Source organism: Camponotus vicinus, unplaced genomic scaffold (assembly GCF_025532165.1).
Source record: "Camponotus vicinus isolate PSW18456_S1 unplaced genomic scaffold, iyCamVici1.0 SCAF_6, whole genome shotgun sequence".
In the NCBI taxonomy this organism is placed as follows: Eukaryota; Metazoa; Arthropoda; class Insecta; order Hymenoptera; family Formicidae; genus Camponotus; species Camponotus vicinus.
In genome coordinates, this window is record NW_028141978.1 from 15,020,257 (window position 1) to 15,037,762 (window position 17,506).

General features: G+C 45.5%; 2 protein-coding genes and 1 long non-coding RNA gene across 3 annotated transcripts; all 3 read right to left on the minus strand.

The window, feature by feature from the left end:
• Positions 1-5,278: 5,278 nt before the first annotated feature.
• On the minus strand, positions 5,279-5,896 carry LOC145973281 (uncharacterized). Its single transcript, XM_083102541.1, has one exon. It carries the CDS (start codon positions 5,894-5,896, stop codon positions 5,279-5,281), a length of 618 nt encoding a protein of 205 aa, XP_082958667.1.
• Positions 5,897-8,447: 2,551 nt separating this feature from the next.
• Positions 8,448-10,107, minus strand: LOC145973282 (uncharacterized). The gene is made up of 2 exons (XM_083102542.1): positions 10,041-10,107; positions 8,448-9,364 (listed from the first exon to the last, which is right to left on the minus strand). The coding sequence occupies exons 1-2, from the start codon at positions 10,105-10,107 to the stop codon at positions 8,448-8,450; spliced, it is 984 nt and encodes a 327-aa protein (XP_082958668.1).
• Positions 10,108-15,538: 5,431 nt separating this feature from the next.
• Positions 15,539-17,237, minus strand: LOC145972941 (uncharacterized). Its single transcript, XR_014439320.1, has 2 exons — positions 16,465-17,237; positions 15,539-15,971 (listed from the first exon to the last, which is right to left on the minus strand). It is a non-coding gene; the product is annotated as an uncharacterized LOC145972941 (long non-coding RNA).
• Positions 17,238-17,506: the final 269 nt, after the last annotated feature.

Below are 17,506 nucleotides of genomic sequence, written 5' to 3' on the forward strand. Positions count from 1 at the left end.
GATTAGATTGAAATGTTTGGATTTTTACATTACTGCAGTTCGAGAAATGCTTAAACGTTTGCCTTTTAGAGATACACTTTTTCAACAATTAACTTTTTTGGATCCCAAAATTGCTTTGTATGATGAAGGTAGATTAAAAATTAAAGATTTAACTTTTATCGCGAAACGAGTATTGAAACATATTGACATAACTGATTTAGCTTTTGAATGGAGAATTTTGCCATCGACTTTTAATGAAGAACGGAAAAAAGAATTAGCTTGTTTAGAAATAGATGAAATGTGGCAAAATATTTTAAGATCTACAAATTTCGATGGGGAAAAGATGTTTCCAAATTTGGAATCAATAGTTAACGTAGTTCTTTCTTTTCCCCATTCAAATGCCGAGGCCGAACGAATATTTTCTATTGTAACAGATGTCAAAAATAAAAAAAGAAATCTATTAGCTAATGATTTAGTCTCTTCAATGTGTAGTTCGGTCCAGTTTTCAAGCAAAAAATATTAATTGTATAAATTTTGAAGTTGATTCAAACCATCTAGAACTGCATAATGCACAAAATTTATATGGACAAAAAGACAAATCTGATGGTGCTTAATATTTTTGCTTTTTTATTTATAATTTTGCTTTTTTATTTATATTTTTTTGCATAACTTTTAATCACATTTTCACACATCTCTAGCCAATATTTACTAATGTATGCTATATAAATGTGATATAAATGTGATATTATATGTGTATTAATTTTATTTATTTTCTAGATTTTATTTATTTCTTTCGAAAGATGTGCAATATTTTTATTTTTAAAATTAAGGAGTTTTATTATTTAATAAACTTAAGATGTTTTAATTATAAAATAATTAAATAATATAATGAAACGTTGGCATTTTTAATTTTAAATAAACGTTGGTATTTATTAATTTTATTAAATTTTTAGTTTTAAAATGATTAAAAATATATTTTATTTTATTATCTATTATCTACGTGTGTAATATTTATTTTTTTTAATTTTAATATTAATATAAAGATTTTAATATTTATAAAATTTAATTTAATTTTGTATTAAATGTACTTTTGTTTTATGAATACTGGTAAGGTTTTTGGCAGTTTTCCTTACCCTTGCAACAAATGTTGGTATTCCATTTTTCTGCCAAATAAAATTTTTTATTTTGTTATATATTTTGTTTAAAGTTATTTTAACATCCTTTCATCTTTTATAACACATACATACACACACGCACGCACGCACACACACACACACTTTTTGTAATTTCAGAAAAAATAAATTGACATTTACGTAGTATAAAATATATACAGACATATATACACATAATTATATATATATATATATATATATATATATATATATATATATATATATACCATATATACCATAGTACCACGTTGGTCATCCGTATATAATTTTGCAAAAGTTTTTATAATTTAAGGGAAAATATTATTTTTTAAATTATTTTATGGATATATTAGGATATATATATATATATATATATATATATATCCTAATATATCCATAAAATAATTTAAAAAATAATATTTTCCCTTAAATTATAAAAACTTTTGCAAAATTATATACGGATGACCAACGTGGTACTATGGTACACCTTTTTATGTATAGAGATATTTCATTGATACTACGTTCGCCGCGCATGCGCGAAAAAACCCGGCCCGTCTAACAACACTGGCGGAACACACTGTCCACGCATGTACTTTCCAAGATGAAGCAAAGTTCACTTAATCTTGACCTCCATTAAGAGTAAATTTTGCTTCATCTTAGGAAGTACATGCGTAGGTACAGTATGTTCCGCCCCCCTGCGGGGGGCCCCACTTTCAGAAGATATAACCTAACCCAACCCGTATTTGTGATGCGGGATACACTTCACTTTGCATAGAAAGTTACAAATCTATGTGAAATTATGCAACAATTGACTTTTCTTTCGATAAATGTATTAATGAACTTATGAAACTTCTTTTGTTTATATCTTTTTAATAAACAATGACCGCCGACTAAAACCTTCACAACATTACTCAGAATGATGATCTTGATAACATATGTGAGACTCGCTTCGTGTGGAAAAGTATATACGTGGTCACAGTGAGTTCCGCCCCCCTGCGGGGGGGTCCACTATCGCAAAACTAGACACATAGGTTCGGATTGCACTTTGCTTCGCGTGGAAAGTTGCAAACCCATGTGGAACCTCACTTCGCGTGGAAAAGTGTATGCATGGACACAATGGATTCCGCCCCCCTTATTTAAATGTTTTTAGCAAAAATCGGTAAAAATCCGTTTAAGGACATTCATTTGACATCATTTACAATGTTTCTACAAAAATTCATTGCAATCGAGCGTGGGTCGTTTTCGGAAGTTCAGCCCAAACGGACACGGAGAAGCCGATTATATACTGAGAAAGAAAAAAATGTATAAAATTATATATTTATTTATCGACTTCTTAGATCAACATGGCGTCTAAAGCTATCACCTCATAAAGACATTAGCCTTATATAAATGTTTTGTAACTTTTATGCATAAAACAATAGCATACCCAATAGCGGACTGCACATTAAGAACTTGAGGAAATTGAGTTTAGTAACCTTTAAAAATTGAGTTTAGTAATCTAATTAATAAATGGCACATGCCCAAAAATTTCGATCCGTATGTACCTAAAATGTTGGTAAAGTAGAGAAAAAGCAGTGCATCTTCTTTATATATAACGTGATAGAGAGAGATACGGAATGAGGATTAGATGAGGGCGCTGTAATCGTGTAAGAGTTCAATGAGGGATCCCCTTAATGACACATGTCATTAATATCGCAAAGCATTGCTAGCGTAATCTTCTGTCGAGAATAGGAAACGTACGTTTTCTCTTTCTATGTGTTGTGTGCATGTGTGTTGATGACGGTGATGATAAAGATGTTTCTTAATTGAAAATTTTCATATTTCGATTTTGCGTTATATTTCCGTTTATAGATCATGCAGCACAAAAATAAAGATACTTTCTTTAATTCAAACTCGCTCTATCGATTGAGTCTAGTAAGAATTCGATCCGTTCAGCCGTTATTGAAATCCGGTAATCTGAGTTACTCTCAACTGTCCGACTCGCGTCTAGATACACGGAGTGCCGCGCTAATGCTTCGCATGAACTTGGCGCGAGACACTACTGTGTCTCTTGATTCTTCTTTTGTTTGTAATTGTAGAAATTCAATATTTTTTTGTCTTGCATTATTTTTTTCATTTATATTTTTTAATTGCAAGACGTGTAAGATCATATCCAATTTTCTATTCATCTTACCTAAAAAAATTGCTAAAACTCATCCTACTATCTTCTTTAAAAATGCGTGCGAATATTTATATTACTAAAATATTTTAATATATGAAGTGTGTGTGTGTGTGTAATAATTTCATTATACTCTTTATATATATATACCTATGCAAGGACAACAATTAATACATCCTATGTTCTTGATAGTTTCTGTGGTCTGTGTGTTTTCATAATTGTTCGTTATATACCTTTATAAATAAATATTATAATTATCAATAATCAGTAATATTTAAACGAAATGTATATTTATTTTGGAGAAGGATTTACTTCTTATAGAAATGAATTGTCAACATAATTGTCATTGATACACAAGAAGTGCATATACAGGGTGGCCCATTTTAATCCATCCAGTCGAATATCTCGAAAACCAAGCCCGGGAGAGAAAAATGTTTCACACAAAAGTTGTTTGGTTTCGAGAGGACCATAAGATGGTACCATTCGTTTGACCTTGAAGAGTCATTTGAAGGTCACGTGAAGGTCACTTCAATTTTTTTTAATGGAACACCCTATATATTTTTGCACATTCTTGTAGCTCATCTCGAGAGCTTTCCAAAACACTATACTTAAGTTAGTTTTCATTGAGTACTTTCCGAGTTATGAGGCTTGAAATAATTTCTTAATTTTACATAAACCGTAAAATATCTTGTAAAATATTCATTTTTCGATTATCTTACCTTAATACTTTTATGTACAAAATAATGAAAGGAATCAATTGGTGTAAAGAAAACACATAATTGTTTCGAAAAAAAAAATGTAATTGTTAATTGCAAATTACATTTTTTCTTTCGAAACAATTATGTGTTTTCTTTACACCAATTGATTCCTCTCATTATTTTGTACATAACAGTATTAAGGTAAGATAATCGAAAAATGAATATTTTACAAGATATTTTACGGTTTATGTAAAATTAAGAAATTATTTCAAGCCTCATAACTCGGAAAGTACTCAATGAAAACTAACTTAAGTATAGTGTTTTGGAAAGCTCTCGAGATGAGCTACAAGAATGTGCAAAAATATATAGGGTGTTCCATTAAAAAAAATTGAAGTGACCTTCACGTGACCTTCAAATGACTCTTCAAGGTCAAACGAATGGTACCATCTTATGGTCCTCTCGAAACCAAACAACTTTTGTGTGAAACATTTTTCTCTCCCGGGCTTGGTTTTCGAGATATTCGACTGGATGGATTAAAATGGGCCATCCTGTATATAAAATAAATGATGATGTTGAATGTATACAGGGCGATCCCGAAAAACCTTCTGTCTGTAAAATGACGTATTCCTGACACCATTCTAAGACAATTTTTCCTTTACCAAAATTTCGTCCGAAGCTTAGTTTTTGAATTATTAAAGAAAGTAGTTAACGTATGACGGATCGAATACAAGAGGCAGGCAAGGGTGGCGCGATTCACCGTCAGACGCGGGTGCTTACGCAAGGCGCCTGCTGCGATCAGCTGGTCGCTATACACATACAGACACACATGCGAACACATACATTCTCTCTGTCTTTTTTTTTTATACGCAGGGGAAATCCTCATGGATACCCCCCCTCCCCGGGGAGAGAGAGAGGGTTATGCCGGACTCCTACCGGCTAAAACCCCTGCGGGTGTCCTCCACCGCGGTGTCACGGGGGAGCCACGGGTACGCCACAGGCATTCTTCCGCGACTCCCCCACCGCAATCCCTCGTTGTAGCCGGTAGGGAGGACACCCGTCCGCCTCCCGGCTCCGTCCAATGGGGTTCTGTCCCGGTGGGAGATCTCCCCGCTCCACACCGGGGTCCCCTTCGCCGCGGCCCCTGAACGGGGCCTCTTCACGGGGCTTATGCCGTGGTAGGGGGAAGGGAGGGGGCCACCGAGGAGGGCCATAAGGAGGCCCTCTCACTCCCACCTATCCGCCAAGCCTGCAGTGAAGGGGGGAGTGGGTCTCAACAAGGTCCCTTCCCCCATTCAGTCCCTGTCCAGCGGTGGGGCCGGAGGCCCAATCAGCCTTCTCCTCCCCCGCCGGGTCCTCCTGGCCGCTGCTCTTCCTCGTGCTGCCATTGGGGCGGGCATCATCCGCCGATCCCTCTCCGCCTCCTCCTTGTTCCGCATGACCTCCTCGCAAAAGGAGGTCACTGCCCGCCACTCCTCCTCCCCCCTCAGCATCGCCTTAATGACGGCGTTGAGGGAGAGGTCAGCTCCTACCACTGCGACCAGGGCACGGCGCTGCACCTCCCAAGCTGAGCAGGCTTCGAGAGTGTGCTGCGCCGTGTCCCGGTCCTCCTCACAGTGGTGGCACCTGGGGGTTGGTTCCCTCCCGATGCGGCACAGGTAGTGACCGAAACACCCGTGCCCGGTCGCCACCTGCGCCACCCGGAAGGTGATCCGTCCCCAGGCCCTCCTCATCCACCTCCCGAAGACCGGGAGGACGGCTCTCACAACTCTTTGGTTCTCGCGGGCTGGCCCGGCCAATTGCCGCTGCCAATCCACGAGGACCGAGTCTGCCGCCTTCAGCCTGATGGCCCTCTTGGCCCCCGGCCCCACCACAATTCCCCTCCCTCGGAGCCCCCTAATCCCCCAGTACATCTCGGCCCGGGCCTGGGTCAGGAGCTCCAGGGGAGGCGACTCCGCCAGCACCGCCACCGCCGCATATGCGACCGTGCGGTATGCACGCGCGGCCCTTAAAATTATGGGGCGGTGCGCCCCCCGTAGTACTCCCCTGATCTTGTTGGACCCCGAGGCAGCACCTGCCCAGATCGGTGCCCCGTAGAGGGCCACCGATCCGACCGCGTCCACATAAAGCTTACGGACATGGCCGTCCGGCCCCCCCAGGTTGGGCAGCAGCCCCGCCAGCGAGGCCGCTACCCCCCCACCCTGGGGGCCAGCTGGGCAAAGTGCTCCTGGAAGGTCCACCTTCCGTCCAGGTGGAGACCCAGATACTTCTTCCGAGTTCCCACCTGGACGTCGTGTCCGTCCACCTTAAATGTGAGCCTGGGGGGGCCCCCCGGGAGCCGTCATGGAAAAAGACGGCCTCCGTCTTCCGGGAGGCCACTCTCAGGCCCAACGCCTTTATACCGCGGACCACCCCGGCCACCGCGATGTTCCCCAACGCGGTCGCATCCCTCCAGTCCTTCCCCCCAGCTACCACCAGCGTGTCATCCGCGTAACAGATGACATGGCAGCCGGGGGGAAGGACCTTCCCCAATACCTCATCGTACGCCATGTTCCACAGCAACGGGCCCAGAACGGACCCCTGCGGAACACCGCGCACGACGGGCCACCGCCTACGCACCCCCTCGGCATCGCGACAGGAGATACTCCTTCCCATGAAATAGTCTTGGATTACCCTGGGCAGGTAATCCGGGACTCCGTGCGCTCGTAGTCCCGCCCCTATCATGTCCCACGGGAGAGTATTAAACGCGTTGGCTATGTCCAGGGACACAGCCAACGCCACTCCCCCGTGCTGGACTATCTGTTCCGAGCGGGCCCGCAGACCATCGATCGCGTCGGAACCCGAACTGGGACTCGTTGAGCCCCGCAACCTGTTGCAGGTGCTCATTGAGCCGCCCCAATATCCTCTCCATTAGCTTACCGACCTCATCCAAAAGACAGAGAGGTCGGTAAGCCGACGGATCGTCGGAGTCCTTCCCTCCCTTCGGAAGGAGGACTAATCTCGCCTCCTTCCAAAGAGAGGGGAAGACCCCCTCCCTGAGGCACCTCGTAAAGAGGTACCTCAGGGACCCGCCAGCTTCCCCCATGACCAGGGCCCAAATCTTACCCGGAATGCCGTCCGGACCGGGAGCCTTATTCGGCTTCATCCTCCGGACAGCATCCCGCATCTCCTCCGCTGTCACCTCCCAGCCTTCCCTCCACTCGGGCATACGGTTCGAGAGGGGGAAGGGCACTACGCCCCCCGCTCCCCCGGGGAAGAGAGTCTCCACCACCTTCCCAAGGAAACCGGGGGCCAGAGACTCCGTAATCGGAGGCGCCCGCAGCCTCAATTTCTTGAGGACCATTCTGTACGGGCGCCCCCACGGGTCCTCGTACAGGGAGGCGAGCAGCTCCTCCCAGGCCCTGGTCTTGGACCTCCCGATGGCGACGCCGAGGGAGTGTCGGGCATCCCGACACTCCCCCCGCGCCCGCTCAATACAGGTCTCGCTACGGTCCCTCCTTCGCATACATCTTTGAAGTCGGCGTCTGGCTCGGACCGAGGCATCGCGGAGATTCGCGATCTCCTCGGTCCACCAGTATGCCGACCTCCTCCCGCATTCTCTCCTTACCCTTGGCATCGAGGCGTCGCAGGCTCCCCAGAGAGCACTGCGAAGCCTCGATGCCAACTCCTCCACTCCCTTTACCTCCCACGCCAGAGGGTCTTCCCCCCAGACCCATAGCGAAGCCTGCATCGAGGCCATCAAGAAGTCCGGGTTCAGCCTGGTGAGGGACCACCTACGCACCTCCTGTGAATCCGGCCCGGTGGGCGGATGTCGGGCGATCAAGCTGAGCTCGATGTACCTGTGATCCGACAGGGTCTCAAGCTCAGCGGCCACCCTCCATCCCTCCACCATACTCAAAGCCGCAGGGGAGGCCCACTTCAAATCGACGATGGATTCCCCCTGCGGCCTCACGCAAGTGGCGACGGACCCGACATTGAGCAGGGTCAGCCCGAGTGATCCCGCCCAATCCCGCAGCGTCTCCCCGCGCCGATCCTCGGACGGGCAGCCCCAGCTCCGAGATTTGGAGTTGAAGTCGCCCATCACGAGGACCGGCCCGGGGAGACCGCTCCTCACCGCCTCTTCTATCTCGCCGAGCTCGGCCTCATACTGGGCCAGGCTCAGCGAGGGAGGGAGGTATACGCCTCCAACGCAGGTGGTCCCCCACCACACCATCGCGAAGTGTCGACCCCTGGTCCCCATCCTGCAGGGGGGCGACCCTCCGTCGCCCCCCGCACGATGGCCACCAGGGAGGCAGCCCCCCCAAGCACCCTCCCGGAAACCAGGACGGGTGGTCGGGGGGGGCCGCGTACGGCTCCGACGCTACGCCCAACCCACAACCGCGCTCCGCCATTGTGTGCAGGAAAAGATCCTGCGCACGGCGGGCGTGGTTGAGGTTGGCCTGTAGGATAGATAGGGGCGCTGGCTTACCTTTGGCCATCAGTGTTCTCTATCTCCATCCTCTCCTCCGCCACCTCCTTCTCCCCTTCCTTCTCCTTCCCTCCTGTCCCGCTCCTCAAGGGCCGCGGCTTTCCTTGTGGCTGCTGCTGCTGTTGCTGCTGCCGTTGTTGGGGCGCCTCAGCGCCCGCTCCCCCCCGTCTTGTCCCTCCACGTGAGGGCGTAGCGGAGGTCGGCGGGGCCCGTCCCGATGGAGGTCCACAGCTCACTCCTCCCCTACGGTGATCCGCCTTCCTCCCCGCCTCCGCGCACGACAGGCAGTAAGGGGCCGCCTGGCAGGATGCAACCGTGTGGCCCACCGTCCCGCACCTGTAACAGGTGCGAGACCTGTCCTCGGCGCCCCTGCACCTGGAGGCCACGTGTCCCTCTCCCCAGCACCTAAAACAGTGGGTGGGACGCGCCGCTGCCAGTTCCACCCTGGCGGTCGTCCACCCTATTCTTATGCGGGCGGCTTTGGCCAGGTCGTCCGCCGCTCTGACAGGGCAGCGGACCCAAGCCACCCCCATCCCGTAAGTGGGCCTGTTGATGGAGACCCTTATTTCTTCGGGCTTGGCCACCCCCCTGTCCGCGATGGTAGCAACCACCTCCTCCACTGTCACCGCCTCGTCCAGGCCTCGAATCCGCACCGCCGCTGTGGGCCTGTCTATACGGACAGAGGAGTCCTCGGCGAAGACCCTCTGCATTTCCGCGGCCAGGGCCTCCGCCTTGGACTCCCTGTCCTCCTTCGTGGGGCCCGGGATCTCGAGGACATACGAGCCCGTCATTCCACGACGGGCCCGCATGTCCTCAATTCCCAGGCTCTTCAGCTTCTCGGCGCCGACTCCGTACCTCGCTTTGCGCAGTACCTCGGCGTACGTGCCGTCGGGGGCCGTGATGGTGACCGCGGCTGTGGAGGGGATTTTTCCCCCCTAGATGGGGGGAGGGCCCCACCCCACCACCGCCACATCCCGTCACAGGCTCCCCGGCCGGGCCTCCCGGTGGTCGGGGAGAGCGGGTCCGGGTCCCACTCGGATCACTTCTCCTCCCAACCACCGTGGCCCACGACAGTCCCTCGGGCCTCGCCTCCTCCGCTTCCCTCGCCCTCTCCTGGTGCTGCTCCTGCCCGCCCTCCGGTCGCCCGAAATATTCCAGGGCAAGAGCGCTGAATCCTTTCTTCTTCTTTTTCTTCTTCTTCTTTTTCTTCTCCGCCGGCGCCCCCCCCCATCCCCATGGAGGTGGCCGAACTCCACCAAAGAGGGGTCAGCGACGGGGGCCTGTAGAACAACCAAGGATCCCCACGGCCCCCGGATGCTGAGCCTCTCCACCATTTGCTCCGCCATCTTGCTCAGCATCCCCTCGATCTGCTGGAGGAGGGTAAGGCTGGGACCAAGCGCCGCCGCCCCCCCCGGGAGGAGGGGAGGCGCGGGCAGACTCCCCCTTCTCCCGGGGGACGCCCGCACCCCCCCCATCCACTGAGGGAGGAGACAGCCGCAACTGGGGAGGAGACGGGCGCGCCGGGGGGGTGTCTTATCACCTCCCCCGACCCGCCGGCCCCCCCCCATCCATCTCGTCGACGAGCCTACCTTTCATCTCCCTAAGCTCTTCCTCCAATCTTCCTACCCTCCGCCTCAGCTCCTCGTTCTCCCTCATTGTCTTGTCCGCCTCCTTTCTATGTTAGGCAGCTTGCTCCATCTCCCTCTCCATCCTAACCTTCTCCATCAGTAGTCCGCTGACCTTTTTCCTAAGGCTGGCGATTTCTTCCCCATCTCCACCTCGCTCCACCTGCGTCCTGTATGCGAGAATGCTGAGACCCGCATGGACCATTAGGGCCGCAGATCTCAACCTTCTCACGTACTGCCCACTTAAGTTCTTTGCAGTGGTGGCGACCTTCTCAATTGTCCGCACAACCTGCATCAGCTCGGACGTGACGTCGGGGGTCGGCTGATTTTCCAACTCCCCCATCACGACTTCCAAGCTGGGCAGCTTGGCGGACGGCGGGATGACCAAGTTCGGGTCCGCCATCCTCCTTTCCTCCCACTCTTCTCTCTCTCTCTTCTTCTCTTCCTCCCTCTCTCTCTCCCTTGCCCTGATCTCGTCGACGATATTCGTCGTACGTGGTCTTCCTCTTTTCCTTCTCTGCTTGGAGCCTGCGCTTGTGGTGGAACCTTCATCCTCCGTCAAGGAGGTCGAGCGCTCCGATCCGGGAGACAGTAGACATCTCCCCCTCTTGACCGCTTTGGAGGGGGCCAGGACGGACGATGAAGCCTCCTCCAGCCCCTCTTCGCCGATCGGGGTGTGCGTCTCCACCCCCACGACGAAGTTCTCCTCTAAACCAGTGGCCTCCAGGGGGGGTAGACGCACATCCACCCACACTCCTGTCCACCGTCGCCGTGTCGAGCCTCTCGACCTGCACCATGGGCAGCAGACTCCCGCCATTCGGAGGGCTGCCCGTTTTGGTGGTGTCGAGGGGCATAGCTACTTCTTGGGTGGTGGCCCTGACTCCAATGTTAGTCGGGGAGCGCGCTGTCAGGCTGCTCCTCCGGAAGATGGCCTCTTCCTCCTTCCCCCGGACGACCTCGACGACCTCGTTGACCACCGCTTGAGGAATGTCCTTAGTGGCCTTGGCCTTCCTCATGCCTAGGGTGTCCAGGTACGTGGATGCCCTCGAGTCGCGGATACGTCCGGAAACTCCCTTCACCGGGGGTGAGCGCACCCGCTCCTCTCCTCCCACGCCGAAAATTGTAAAAAGGTCGTCCATATTACATCTGCAAAAAGGTAACGACAGTTCGCCCATCATGGGAGCCCTACCGCAGTAGAGCTACTTCCCTGCCGGATTAATAGTCCTAGTGAAAGTGGACAACCACCGAGAGGCGGCTTTCGGGTGGCCAACTCTAGTCGTCCACACTGGCTCTATAATAAAAGGATCCCGGAGAGGGCCGGGTCCACCGTATGGTGCTAAAGGTTTTACGTCACCCCTATCGAGTGAGCCCCGTGAATCCGAACCACGAGTAACCCAAACCTCGGGTTAGACGGTGCCGGGATTTACCCTACCCGGCATCGGGTATGAGGAAATACCGGCCATGTACTCCTCCATACACACGCCCGGTTACCCGACTTCAACCCCGGCATAGACTCCGACGGCGAGAGGGAGCGGTCTTTCCACGTTAAACTTGTCCCTTCAGGCGGACTTTGCCTGGACAAGTCCATGACTTACGTTCCCGCATCTTCCAGGGCAGAGGTCAGGTACCGACGTCACCTCTCCACCGCGGTCGGGGGGCTACTACTCCCCCCTTGGTTAGTCTGGCGAGAATATCCACCGGGGCCGGCCGTGCCTCATCCGCACACCCACTCATTCATCCACACACTCACGCACACCCCATGGGTGTCACAGGCCAAGATAATCCCGCCCCTGGCCCGGTCGGGTGTCTAAGTCACCCAACCAGTCCTTCGGGCGGGGGTCCGGGCCGGCACCCACTTTCCCTTGAGGGACGCCTCACGGTAGGAGCACCTACCGCTCGGCACCCTCCTCCCACGGGATCACCCGTATGTCAGGGGCAGGGAGCAATCCTCCCCCTACGATGCCTTGCCACCGGGCGATTGAAGTCAGGGCCGCCAACCCCTATGCGCATCAGGCCAGAGTGCCCGGAGGGAGCGCAACCCCCCTTCCCGACTCCCGCCGGCCAGCGCCAACGAGCGACGAGGAAGTGCAATGGTGTGCTCTTAGACCCCTCCTCAAATGAAGAGGGGAGCTTCTCCACGACAAGGTGGCACACCGCGGAGAAGTTCTCTGTCTGTCTGTCTGTCTGTATGTCTTCTCTCTCTCTCTCTCTCTCTCTCTCTCTCTCTCTCTCTCTCTCTCTCTCATTCGCTCACTCACCTGTAATTTTTTTTTTTTTTACGAGAGAGGGGAAAATGCATTTTATGCATACCTACCGGTCGATCCAGTGAGTTATGTGGGACTCGAGTACCAAGTCGAATTACCAACTCGGTACTCCCTACCCACTAAAAACCCCTCTCTTTTCATGAATTTCCTTTGACACACTGTCCCTCTGACTTTCCGAGATCTGTTTTCACATAACGTCAAAAAATAGTTATTATTACCTTGTTCGATGACTTTTGATGTATTGCTGTAATTGCTTGAAGGAGAAATGAATTTTCCGATAGATCGTACGTTCTCAAATTTAACGTAGATATCACGTTGCAAAAGACAAGAAATCCACACTAAATTATTAACTGAAAGTTTTTCTTCTTTCATGAACTGTATTCTTTTATAAACTTTAACGTAATCACATTTATTTACTCACTCGATGAGACGAGAAATTTACTAATGACTCTATCACTAATCATTATTAATCACTGTCGAAAAATAACTGTTGGCGATTAAAAATCACTCGATGAAAGAAACACGCGCGGACACGTTACTACACGACGCGACGACGCGACAATGCGACGATAATTATTCGGCGACTGCAAGCAGTTTTTTGTCATGGTAGGTTGCGGTAGGTTAAGGTACTACTGGCGCTATCGAACGCGATCATGTGTTCGATTGAAGAATGCGGTAAACATAATAAACATTTAACATATTATTATTATCATCAATGTGTGTGATATTCATACATCGTATGATATCTATTTAAAAATTAATTAGATTAAATAAGTGTTTTTAAAATATTTACTACTTTTACTATTATCATATAAAATATTAATATTAAATATTTATTTAAGATAATAGTAAAAGTAATAAATATTTTAAAAACACTTATTTAATCTAATTAATTTTTAAATAGATATCATACGATGTATGGATATCACACACATTCATGATAATAATAAAATTAATATGTTAAATGTTTATTATGTTTACCGCATTCTTCAATCGAACACATAATCGCGTTCGATAGCGCCAGTAGTACCTTAACCTACCGCAACCTACCATGACAAAAAACTGCTTGCAGTCGCCGAGTAATTATCGTCGCATTGTCGCGTCGTCGTGTCGTGTAGTAACGTGTCCGCGCGTGTTTCTTTCATCGAGTGACTTTTAATCGCCAACAGTTATTATTCGACAGTGATTAATAGTGATTAGTGATAGAGTCATTAGTAAATTTCTCGTCTCATCGAGTGAGTAAATAAATGTGATTACGTTAAAGTTTATAAAAGAATACAGTTCATGAAAGAAGAAAAACTTTCAGTTAATAATTTAGTGATTGATACTTTCATATCGATAAAATAAAAAATAAAAGTTTCAGTTTTTACTTTATAATCTCGTAAATTGCGAATGGATAGAGGAAGTGAAGAAGCCGATTGTAAGAGACTTCGGAATTCTTTGATGATAGGTCATCTCGCTCGCTCTCGACTCGCGGTTTCGCTGTCGCTCTCGCACTTGACAGGTCGTAAAGATAAGCGGACTCGGCTTCCTCGCGAATGTAAACATCTTATAAAATAAAAACTGAAACTCCTATTTTTTATTTTATTCATTTGAAAGTAATTTTAATGAATTATTGAGATTTTTGCGATTAAAATGATATCAAACACGACGTAAATCGGATAATTTTTAATTGGTCTGATAATAAAAATTTTGATTATATATTTAACTACGTTTATCCGATTGATACCGTGTTTGATGTTATTTTAATCGCAAAATTTTCATTATTCCATTAAAATTACTCCCTTACCCTTATAAATATATCTTAAAATAATTAACTTATTTATTTGTCATAATTTGTCATCGGCCGCTTGCCAGCGGCAGATTTGATAACGAGATGAGCATGACAATACATGAGTACGTAAGAGCGAGTGAAACAATAACAGAAGCGAGCGAGATAGTAATAGAAGCGAGCGAGAGAGAAATAGTATGCCAGGCTGCAAGAAACACTCGATTTCCGAGTCTTCGTTGCTCGTGCTATTGCTATCTCGCTCACTCTTATTGCCATTTTGCTCTCTCTTATTACCTTCTCGCTTGCTCGCATAACTCCCGTGTACGCTACACACACACACACACACACACACACACACACACACACACACATTGAATAGTTAACGAGATATTTGATTCTTTAAGTGACATAATTTTATATAAATTATAAAATATCTGATAAAATGTTCATTTTTCAATTATTTTACTTTAATAATTTTATGCACAGAATAATAAGAGGAATCTGTTAATGTAAAGAAAACATGATTGTTCTTAAACAATATGTCGCTGCTCATTGCATTCATATAATGAAAAAAGAAAAAAAAAATATATATATATATATACATACATATACATATACATATACATACATATACATACATATACATACATATATATATATACAAGGTGCACGAATGTTCTCAGAGGGTAACATATAAGGTGCACAATTTCTGGTTCTGTTCCATGCTATGTGCACAAAATGTCGGTAGCACCAGTGCTGTATAGCAAGGTGCTCACGTATATCAAATAAATTTAAATATAAATGAGAAATGACGAATTTGCGATCCTCTCTCTCTCTCTCTCTCTCTATATATATATATATATATATATATATATATATATATAGAGAGAGAGAGAGAGAGAGAGAGAGAGAGGATCGCAAATTCGTCATTTCTCATTTATATTTAAATTTATTTGATATACGTGAGCACCTTGCTATACAGCACTGGTGCTACCGACATTTTGTGCACATAGCACGGAACAGAACCAGAAATTGTGCACCTTATATGTTACCCTCTGAGAACATTCGTGCACCTTGGCTTCGTAGTTTAGGTGCACGTTTTCAAGGTCCACAGAGGGCGTATCGCTTAGGGATCACCTAAAAGCGGGCCGTGACACCTGTCATTCTTCTCTCTGCCATTACGATCGTCGGTCGCGCAAGCGACAATTGTCGGTTGCTAACGATATCGATTGTAGTCGGTAAAGAGTTACAGAATCCCGCTACTGGTGGGATACAAGCTAAGTTTGTAACACACCTCAATTTCGTTGATATGATCGAGTGTGTCGATAAAAAAATTAAAACAATTTTATGATTTATAATGAGTGAATTGATAGAAAGATGTTATTTATAAATTGTTATTTATATGGATATTCAAAAACTGAAGGACGTACCGAAACGCCTCATATGTAAATATATTTATGTTAATAAGACATTTGCAAATTAAATATAAACATTTGAAATTTACTGCTGTCCTTTCGCTTCCGATGACGTCATAAATACGTCATGAATACGTCATAAAACTAAATCATTCCGGCTTCATCCGTATTGGCACATGCTCCTCCTGGTATTCTTTATTCAATGGGCCCAGGTATATGCACACCGGGGTACCAAGGTTGGAATCACAGACTTCTATGGGTGTTTTCCATTTAGTAACACAAGTCGACACGAGGTGACTTCAAGTACCATTTCTGCTTTCCATTACATTTGTGTCGCTTTTAGTCGATGACACAAGTCAACTTCCATTGACTCTGCTTAAGAGGTGAGTCAAGTGTGGTTAAAGTCTATGGCCGCATGAGAAAGTTTGAATCCGTGCCAACAAAACTAGAAGAAGAAGAAATGTGGTTAAACCTGATGTGTATGAAAAAAAAAATTGTTGCAAGATGGAACTAAAGGTATAAAATATTTAATTATTATTATGTATTTTTGTCATTATTTAAGTTTTTTATATCAATTTTGTTTATGTTAAGTAGAAAAAATTAATTGTCAAATGTAAAGTAATACAATTATTATTTATCTCAATTATCTTCATTCATCTGTTGAAAAATATTATTTATTATTAAATTATATTCAAATAGAGATTTTCATTTTACAAAAATAAATATTTTAATTACATATATATATATATATATATATTTATATATATATATATATGTAATTAAAATATTTATTTTTGTAAAATGAAAATCTCTATTTGAATATAATTTAATAATAAATAATATTTTTCAACAGATGAATGAAGATAATTAATATATAATATATATATATATATATATACACATGTAGAATATATAAATATGATTATAAATTTACATACCTTTATATATTTATATTACAAAATTATAATTTTTATGTACAAAATATTTTATATGTACGTGAAATTAATTTTTTCTCTTATACTCTCTTATGCTCGATGTACATAATTGTGCGCATCAACTTTTGCGCATAAAATGCTTTCCATTTATTGTATTTAAGGTTATTAACTCCAGCTAACATAGGTTGTTTTCCAGCAAGGGCCACAGGCGACACAAAGTCACACAGTGTTCGACACAATGTTTTCCTACAACGACACAACTCGACACAAGTATACACAGTTAAAAAGGTGAGTTGAGAGATTTGTGTTCAATTCATGGCTGCCAATTATTTGACAAACATAGGGAAATTTCTTATAAAATTAATATTAAGCACAAAATGTATTTGTATAAATTACATTTACTATGCCGTTAATACACAATTTTTAATTTCTATATAATATTTAGAAATTGATAGGTTAGGTTAGGTTATTTATAAAGAGATGTAAGAATAAAATTTTACAAGAAACATCACTATTATTAAAGCGCGAATTATCGGCTGTACTGAGAATTAAATAATATTCCAACAAGCAGCTTTACACAACTCTCCAGTGTCTGACACTGTGTCTATTTGTGTCTCGTTGCTGGAAAACGCCCATAAGTTGACACAAGCTATCACAAACGTATGTAGATGGAAAGCACCCTATAATACACTAGACTGCTAACAGATACAGGCGGACATGATGCACAGGTGTGCACGTGACGCCATATTTCGTGTGGGCATATTATATAGGGTGTCCAAAATGTTATTTTATGATTGTAAGAGGATTGTACTATGGTCCATATTCTGAATCCTCTTTTATCGATAAAAGTGCCTCTAAAAGTGGCTTACAGCCAATCAGAAGGCTTATAAGCCACTTTTAAAGGCACTTTTATCAATAAAAGAGGATTCAGAATATGAACCTATGACAACATCGACAATACGAACTGAACACCCAGTATAATTTGCCCACACGAAATATGGCTGCCATCCCCACCACCATTTGCATCACTTTTTCGAGTCTTTTT